At 35.7% G+C, this 10167-nt stretch overlaps 1 protein-coding gene across 2 annotated transcripts; it reads left to right on the top strand.

Moving 5' to 3' along the window:
• Window positions 1–1386: 1386 nt before the first annotated feature.
• LOC112510327 (ycf20-like protein) lies at window positions 1387–7059 on the top strand. Of its 2 annotated transcripts, none has more exons than XM_025115715.1 (3): window positions 1387–1401; window positions 1747–1913; window positions 6449–7059. In XM_025115715.1, the coding sequence occupies exons 2-3, from the start codon at window positions 1750–1752 to the stop codon at window positions 6927–6929; spliced, it is 645 nt and encodes a 214-aa protein (XP_024971483.1). In that variant the 5' UTR covers window positions 1387–1401; window positions 1747–1749; the 3' UTR covers window positions 6930–7059. The 2 variants fall into 2 exon arrangements, with proteins under 2 accessions (XP_024971483.1, XP_024971482.1); XM_025115714.1 differs by having other exon boundaries at window positions 1394–1426.
• Window positions 7060–10167: the final 3108 nt, after the last annotated feature.

The raw sequence follows: 10167 nt of genomic DNA, 5'->3' as shown, positions 1-10167 counted from the left end.
TGTGCGTATGTACAATTTATTAAAGCTTCATGTTTGAATTCGTGTAACTAACTACAAATAAACATAATCAAATAGAGAATAAACATTATATTTTAAATATATTGGACTTTGCTAACCGATCTCATTCGATTAACATTGGATAATGGATCCAATCCAATCCAATTGATGATTGGATCGGTTCAATTCTATTCATTTGATACTTTTATTGGATATCCGATCCGATGAGATTGGATCCATCCAGTGTGTTAATTCGATCCAATTCTCTAACAATGAGACAAATTAATTAATCACTTTTGATATGTGTAAAAGCAACACAAGAGAAGTTAAAAATTCAAAGTCTCACATAAAAACAAATTCCGATTTAAGCAATTTGAAAATAAATTAATTGGACGATAGTTGGATAATGGTTGGATGGTCATCGGATGATTAATTGGATGTTGATCGGTTCGGTTCGGTTCGGTTTTGGTCGGTTGTAGACTGCCACCCGAGAACCGACCGATCCAAATTGAACGTTGAAATTTTGAATCTTATCCGATTCAATTACAATTGGATATTCAATTATGGTCGGTCAGTTATAATTGGATCAATCGATTCCAATTGGATCAGTTGATTTTCTGCATACCGCTAGGCCAAAGGCTCTTTGGTTGTAAACCGTAAATAAAAGAGAGTAATAATATGTATCTGATATTTTCATTGGCATGATCTGATTAGGACATTACACTACTGTTGTTAATACGTGTGGTGATTTTTTATGGGTCAATCCAACCCCTCCATCCCGTTACGACATATACTAATGTAGGCCCGTTTTGACTCAAAATCGTTATAGTATGTTATCTACCTCAATTAACCTGTAAAATAAATAATGAGTTGTTTGGTAGTTGCTGAATGATTTGGTGCAGAATGATTAAGTGGTTATAATGATTAAAAGACTCTCATGATATAGTGCAAAATGAAATATAATTGTTTACAATGAAATTAGGACGCTGAATGGTTAAGGGAAGACCATGATACAAAATCATTCAGAGGATTTTAGATCCATTAATAGACATACTATTTTTTGTCGAATAAAATCCATCTCTTAACGATTCAGATGATGCATCTTAATAAAACTATTAAGAGATAAACAAACAACCTAGTAATATAAATCATTTCTCAAATATATACCGAACAAATTGTATCAGAATTAAATCAAATTTGCTTTTGTTCTTATTACTAGAACACAAATATTTAAAATTTAGTCCTTCTAGATGTTAAATTTATAGTTTTAACCCTTCTTCTTTATATACTTGCTAAATGCAACCCTATTTTGAATTTTAGTTACGTTCTAACTGGAGCTGCCATTGCAGAAAGGGAACTCTGCGTGCCTGCGTGCTACCACTGCCGTCGATTTTGCATCTCCATGTGAGTTCTGATGCAATTTGCTCCGGTAATCTTCGAAATCTTTGCAATATTACCTTATTCTATGAGTCGTACGGCACTACTTTGAGTTCTACCTGTTCCCGAAACGTAAACCCTATTTATCGCTGTTTTTTCCGTTTGATTTGACATTTTGTTTTGTTTTGTTTATACACACGAATTTTAATTGAGTTCTTTATAGATCTTTTTATTCGGTTGTGAAATCTTAAACCCTAGTAGTTTCTCGAGTTGGGTGTTTAGTTTGATTTGGAATTTTGATGAACAATCTCGGTGGAAGCTCATCATCTATTGATATTTGAAATTGATAAACGATATGTCTTGTTTCGACAGTCAATGGCTTGTGGAGTTCAAATTTCATCGCTGAATTACTATTCGTTCTCTACAATTGTGAATGGAACTGATGAACGTGCTGTTGTTAAGGAAAATTCTGATTCAGTGCTTCACTGGAAAGACAAACATGGCTTCTGTGCTGGCTTATCACCTTTCCTTAGCAAAAGGTAATTGTGTTTGAATAATACTCCTTTTACCTTCCTAATAATTTCAGCATTACCCTATTCTATGCATCTTGTTGAGTAATTATATTGCTGTAGAATGTGCTTGATAAGATTTACAGTTTGCGACTAGAATCATATGGTGTTATAATGCAAGCGCAGATTTTCAATTCGGTTGTAGTATGTGGATATCTATCTGGGGCTGTTTGGTTGGTTTTTCAATTAAGTCCTTTATGGATAAATCCGTCAGTGTGGATTAATATGACTGTATAGATTAGGAAGGTTTTCGTTTGGGATGGTTTTTTCATAGATGGAAGGAGCTTGTTTTTTAATTGGAAGGGGCTGGTATGGAAAAACTTGGCTTTCTGCAGCTCCCCTTAGAAACTGACTGAATAAGCCACTTTTTATATTATTAAGCCACTACCAAACAGTCATGTATAGCTGACCAAGTAAGTTGTAAGTTCAGTTAAGCTCATTAAGCTACTATCAAACAGGCCCTTTGGCTAGCGAAGCCTTTTGATTCTATAGAATTTTGTTGGGTTAAATCAGATACAGTGGGGAGAAATTAGGTGGCTGAATTACAGCCAACACAGAAACTCTTGTGAGATACCCTGTCCATGTGGATATATGTTTGAAACAGGATATTGACAGCAAATTTTGAAACAATAAGCTGGTTTAGTGGCTGAATATATGCCTAGATGACTTGATGTGATTGATGGATATCCATGACTATGGTTTTAGAATGTTTGCTTTAGTAATCTAATGACATAAAATGCTAATAGCTTTTTCTATTTTATTTAACGGTGCATGGTTGTATAGATCAAGCCTGACAAGGAATTAGAGTTTCTACTTAACATTAGCACAACATAATGCCTACATAGGTTAACTATGGGTGCATTTGGTACGTGGACGAGACTGGACTTGATGGGCAAGAGTGAGGTAGACATGTGAAAGAATCGTCAAAAGTTTTAGGGTTTTAATTTTAGGATTTTTGTTCCACCCATTTTGGTGGAACCCAAAAAACCATTTTTGTCCCACTCAGTCCTGTCATATCTTGGCCTAAGGTCACGCCAAACGTGGGACATGAAGTTTTTGTTCTGTCCTGTCTAGCGTACCGAATACAGCCTACTACTATCTACATTTAATCCTGCACAATGGGGTTTCTACATTTCATTTTATTTACCCTCCTCGGAGGTTTCACCCACTAATGACTTAAAAGCTAGAGTGGTTATATAAATACACTTGCATGGTAAGACCATGAAAACACATATGGAAGACACATCAATGTTTGTGAGAACACTTTCGAATATTGCACTAAATATCAAATAACATACATGTACATGGTCTACACCAACTAGAAGAAAGTTTGGAACATTTGTTGGGGCTTGAGAAAAAACTGGGCAACCAACTGCTTAATCGTCAAGAGATCCCAAGCTAAGGGGATTGTTTTGAATAGGTTTGACAAGGTCGAAAAGTACCTTAAGACACCCTTGACTATGCCTGAATAGCATGAATATCAAGTGATTGTTTCAGGTACCCAAAAGTGTTGGCACTTTTGTACCTAACCCATTCTACCTGCTTGTTTCCCGTTGGTATCTGGAAGTATATGGATGATTCTTTTTATTATGTTGTAAACTAATTATTAGTGTAAAGGTAAACTACATAATCCATCCTTGGACTGTATGCCTAATGCCCACCTTTGGTTTGGCCACTCAAGCAATTGACAAACACTTTTACTCACCTGACTCCGTTGTCACCGACATTTCCTTTCAAACTAATGGACTAAGGTGCATAACCATTGCGCACGACTTTTGAAGGGGAAAATTGGTCATTTATAATCATCTTTCTCTCTTTTTTTCTTCATCTTCATTCTCATTACTGTTAATTCGAAAATCCTAGAAGCCTTAAATCGATATCGTACCAAAAGTGACATCTTTTTGTGTGTTAAGATCATAGGGCGCACCCTATTCCATTTGAAAAAGTGCATTATGTTTATACATATTAACATATACATGGGAAGCTGCTTATTTACAACACCCTTATATATGTGTGTGTGTGTGTATGTATATGTGTGTGTATGTGTTTACATATGCATACACAATTTACAAAGAAGAGATAAAGATGAAACTACATCCTTCGCAAACGAGAATAAACCCAATCCTAATGAAGATAGAGATGAAAAAAATCATACAACATGTAATGCGTTTAACATGGATACCAAACAGGCTGTTATTCTTGTTTCAGAACCTTCATGTGGCTGCTATTTCTGCTTGCGTTATCACCACATATGTCCAGTTTTCGTTTTTGGTTCACATTTTTTTGTGTAGGTCTATAATTTTGCCTATGTGAGCTTACACTTCCATGTATGAGTTGAATGCATAGTGATGCAGTATCATTTTTCCTCCACAGACCCCCGTCCTTGAGTCTCTTTTCTTTTTTCCTTCTTCCATGTCTTCACTTCCATTTGTGCATACTTATTGATGACCATATCCGCATTAAGGATTTTACCTTAAAACTCTTACCAGGTTAGAGTATAGATCTTGTCTCTTCCCAAGTTTTGACATATTTCATCCCAGAAAACTCAGGATCCACTCACCATTCTTCATGTCTCTTCCTACTTCCTAATCACAGGTCTTCCCACCAAAGCAATGCGTCTCTTTCCATTTTAAATTTCACATTCTTGGAAGATACATATTTTTTCTTTAATCCACTCTTGCAGTCTTCCTATCAGCTCATCCACAGAGCTCAGTGCGGCTTTTGCAATAAAGATTTATGAGATCCATGTCTTTGTGCCTCGAGCCCTCTTTTTCCTTCCTTATCCATGCGTGTTTGGTACACGGACGGGACTGGACAGGCGTGAATAAGGCGGGTGAAACCATTGTGGAAGCTTTTACAGTTCTAATTTGGCATGGGTAATTTTGTAATTTATCAATCTTGTCTCATTTCCCTAAATTTTGTTCCACCTTTGGTGGGATAAAAAAGTGCATTTTCGTCCCACCAGTCTAATGTAAGAGCCAAACATTGGGTGATAAGTTTTGCCTTTGGCGTAAGCTTGACTAGCTTAAAATTCTGTGCAAGGCTGACAAATTAGATGCATATCAATAAAGCATTCAAGAACTGGCTCTATCTGAGGGTCCATTCTGAGCTTATTTGTGATGCCTCTGGGTATTATTATAGTTCACATTTTTCTCATGTTCTTTTACATATAGGAATTGTTGAGTTTGTTGGGTAACATTTAGACATTGGCCCTTCTTAGAAACTGGGTTCAAAGTCGATAGATTCGCTGATTGGGTGTTAAGTATGTACCGAAGTCCAGCAGGTTCCCGATTGTATCAAGGTAATTCCAAAATTTAGGAGAAATTTTGAAGGACTGTCCAGAAATAGAAAATTAAATGACATCTCCTGTAATTTGAAAGACGCGAATGAAATTGACCAAAACTGTAACATACCTGGAACAGGATGTTCAGACAACAAATGGACAATTTTGTGAACCGGGTTAGTAGAACTTGAAAATGATTTTATTAAGTTCGTTGCAAGGTTCAAAAAGATGTGAGGCGTAGCCTTACACGCCACGGCAAGGACGCCTCATTTTTCAAGGCGTGACATGAGGTTGCAAATTTGTATGTCATATATATATATATATATATATATATATTCTATATATTATTTAATCAGATAATGATATTAAAAAATGTACATTCATATTAGAAGAAGAAAAATTGTATAGATTATTATTATAAGAATAGGTTTTTGATCAAATATTTAAAGTAGAACTTAGAAAGGTAATTTTACAACTTTATTTTAACCGTGAGTCTGTAACGTTATGAGTTTGTGAAACTGTGAGTGATGTGATTAGTTAGATCTATAAAAATATAAAATCTAAAGTTAAAAGTGTAAAAACACAAAAGATAAAACATATAAAAATCACGTGTTACAAAAAAAACGCGGGCCATGGCGCGCCTCAAGACGCCATGGCGTGAGCCACGCCTTACAGAAACGCTATGGGCCATTTCGTAACGGCGGAGATGCGTCTTGCACCATATCGCACGCGCCTTTTTGAACACTGGTTCGTTGTAATACTCTCTCCGTCCCAAAATAAGTGTCCACTTTAAAAGTAAGGGTCTAGTTTACAATTCTAGCCTTAATCATGAGATGGAGAAATTCATTACTCCCTCCATTATTAAGGGTAAAAATTGTCATTTAGTTATTTAAAACATGTAATAATTCCACATCTCTAAAACTGTGTTTGTGGATTTATTTTGAAACGGAGGGATATTATGTTATATAAGCATACCTATCTCTATCCAAAAGAATAGGACGGATGTAAGCAGGTGGGGTGAGGTAAGATGTAAGCAGACCCGAGCTCTAATTTTGGAGGGTACTCCAAATTTGCATATTTTTACTCATTCTCTTCTACTTTCTCCGTTTTTGAGGCTCTGTTGGAGCAAAAATATTTGGATAAATACTCCAAGATCTCCATTTTCTCCATTATACAGAATTTGTTGGAGATGTTCTAATGTAGCCAATTCTTGTTGCAACAGTTCCCGGAGAAGACGTGGTTGGGAAATGGTGGCTTTTGCTTTAAACACCGGTGGTTTGCCGACCAACGGCGACCAAGAAACCACGAATGGCGGCATCCCGCCTGGGCTTGGCCAAACAAGATTAGGACGGCTGGTGAGCGCAGGTGGCAGACAGCTATTGGAGAAGCTGAATTCCGCTAGGAAGAATTTCCCAATGAAGGTATTTCTCTTACTCCTTGGTTTCTACACTGCAAATGCACTCGCTACCATCCTCGGGCAAACGGGGGACTGGGATGTTTTAGTTGCCGGCGTGGTGGTGGCGGCAATCGAAGGGATTGGTATGCTTATGTACAAAAAATCCGCTACTACATCTAACAACAATAATAATAACAATAACAGTAATCGTAGCAAGAGGTTTGAGTCGCTGGTCGTGATGATAAACTATTGGAAAGCCGGTGTTTGTTTAGGGCTTTTTGTAGATGCCTTCAAGTTAGGAAGTTAACCCTTTCTCAAAAAGTTGTTATGATCTTTCGACATTCTATCAGTCAGATAGAGGTATAGTCTGCATGCATCTTACCCTCCCCAGAACCTGTATTCAGGTGGGATATATTGGATACGTCTGGTTTGGTTTTTTACCATTCTTCCCTACATATTCTTTTCTGACTTTCAGAGTGTTAATTAAGTTGTTATATTTTGTATTTTGAGAAGTTAATAAGAACAATTTTTTGAGGAAGGATATATCAGTGATTTATATAACATAATTTGTGTGGGTTATAGTTGTTAGAGTGCTACATCAGCCAGACTTTAGATCATTTTTGCTATGTATTGGAAGTTCCATTATTTGTTTCAAGGACTATTTTGAAGAGTAATCTAATGGGGTTTCACATATTCTTACAGTAAATTTTATTTCTTGGAAACAACCCCTTTGTCTTTTGAGACAAATGAAAGGTCTTTGTATATTTTTATCCCTCATGTCATACGTTAGGATGGAATATACTCGGTTTGTTTGGTTGGGTAACAGGTCAAAATCATGTGCTAAGTAATATGTAGAAAGATGACACAGCTTGGGATGTATAACGGGTCAAAACAAATAGAGTAGACTTGTTAATATTGTTCTTGAATATTGTAAGGATGCGTTTGGTATGCAGAACATGATAAAACCAAAAAACTTGTTGTCTTATGTTTGGTGTGGCATTAAACTGGAACAGGGACAAGACAATAGGAGAATGATGCACTTTTTACTGATTCTGTCATTTCCCACTAAAATAGATGGAACAAAAATCAAGAAGATGAGACAAGATTGATGAATACTGACCTAACCATGTCAAATTAAAACCCTGAAACCAATACAATTCTTTCAGATACCTATCTTACGTTCGCCTGTTCAAATCCTTATAATGAACCCTAAGTAATTAATATATTAAAAAATAATTTTAATTTATTTGTTATTAAAATAATATAGGACACATTGCATGAAAAAGTAACGTATTTTTAAAACTTTCATTTTGGTACCTATGATATAAAGTTTTAAACATTTAAGTACCCAGATAACTTGTTGAATCATTAACCGGTTACCATGCTGATGTGGTATCCTAATCCAACTCAATATTATTTGCTAAAGCATTATTCGGATACCACATCACTCGTCACATCAGCATGGTAACCGGTTAATGCTTCAACCTGTTACCCGATTATTTAAATGTTCAAAACTTTACATCTTATATACCAAAATGAAAATTTTAAAAGTACGTTACTTAAAATAGAAATCAAGTTAAAAGATAGATTAGTTTTTAATACAATTTACCCTTTAAATAATATAAAATATTGGTGAGTAGAAAGAAAGTTGGGGATACTTATGAGTAGAAAAGGGGTGATGTTTTGGGCATAGGGCAAAGGGTTGAGCATGTGAGAGGCTTTTTGACCGCCTTTTGATTCCTTTCTTCACGGTCAAAGAATTATTAATTATTAATTTATTATTTCAAGAATTATTTTAATTTTGTTTGTTTTGGTAATTGGTAGTAGACAAAATTCACAACCCACATGTCCGTACAACCCTTCAACGTTTTCCTGCTTCGTTTTCCTAAACCTTTACTTTTTATATTAACATATTATAGAGTAAATTGCACCCTTGGTCCCTCTCGTTTGTTTAGAATTTGGATATGGTCTTTCTTTTCAAAGTAAACACACCGGGACCAAACCAAGCCGGGCTTGGCTTAAATCGGTTCCGGTCCTGGTCCCGGTCTTGGTCTTGACCAAAACCCACAGGTTGGGTTAAGTTTTCTTGTAATCGGTTATGAGAACCGGTCGTGGTCTTGAACCGGGCCCAAACCAGTCCTAAGTTTTTTTTTTTCTTTAAATTTGATTTTTTTCATATTTTTTGTGGGTTTTTTGGAAAAATAGAAGAATGTTATTCTAATACACTTACAAATATGTAATTGGGTCAATGAAATACAGTTAAAAAAGAGATGGGAATTAGGAGTTGTTAAAAACCAAAATCATGAATTATAGCGAGAATTGTGAAAGTTTTTTGCGTTTTTGTGAGTAGGTATCTTTCTTCATACAATATATAACTTATATATAGTGTATAGAGGGTAAATGGGACAAAAAAGAAACGGTTAGGACGGTCATATGAACGTTGGGCAACGACTATAAAACGACTTTTTTATAAAAAAAATCTTGTTGGTCCTTGGTTGGGCCATATTTTTTGACAAAAACCGTAACCGACGGTCCTAAACCGACATCAATCAGTCTTGGGTCGGGCCGGTTCCAAGTCGGTTTTGGTACTCCGCTGGCTTGGGCCGGGCTGGGCCCATTTGGCCATCGAGCATCTCTACAATTTGCAGTTTGTTGCGTTTTGGGTTCTTGTTCTTAAAGGAGTTAAATCCAATTTGTTAACTTTAGTAGTTTATTCGGTTTGTGGGTTTGATCTAAAGTATGCTCGAGTTAACTGCTGGAGTTAATTTCGTTAGGGACAAAGACCCAAAATGCAACGAAATGTAAACCATAAGGACGCTCAGTATACTTAATTTAAAAGAGGGGGCATATGCAGATTGTAAGCAAAACTACAGGGACCTATGGTGTAACTTACTCCAACAAATATCTTGTTATAAACATTACAAGACTAGAGCCATCTCTAATTAACACAAATCAGTCAAATTAGATGATTATGGAAATGATGAAGATTCATTTATTATGATTTAAATATTTAAAATACTCCTATTAAACTAATACATATGCTCCTTATTTGAGTAAGGATAGTGATTTGTCCCGATCCGGTGGAGAACCCGGCTCATCCAACTCGAACGGGGACGGGGATTCCCGTTAAAACAGGTCCCAGGGACGGGGTCAGAGATCCTCAGTAGACTCAAACTGGGGTTGGGGCTGAGGCTGGGGATCCTCGGTCGACTCAAACTAATGGATATTGCATCATGGGTCTCTTTTAACCATTAAGCGTCCTAATTTCATTATAAACAATTATATTTAATTTCACATTATATCATGAGAACTTCTTAATCATTCTGTATCATAACATTCTGTAACTATCAAACAGCCCATAAATATTAAAAATAATTCATATGTATTTATGACACCTAATAATGTGATTAAATCCAAAAATATTATATATTGAACTCATTTTGAAGGTATTGACGAGATCATTATAATTATATAATTAAAAAAAATAAACATATTTTTATGTATTTTAATTAATATACAATTATGTATGTTGATATAATAAAGGT

This window comes from Cynara cardunculus (assembly GCF_001531365.2).
Source record: "Cynara cardunculus var. scolymus isolate 2C chromosome LG 3, CcrdV1, whole genome shotgun sequence".
NCBI lineage: Eukaryota > Viridiplantae > Streptophyta > Magnoliopsida > Asterales > Asteraceae > Cynara > Cynara cardunculus.
Note: the sequence above shows the minus strand (reverse complement) of the source record. Positions and strands in the feature narration are given on the sequence as shown.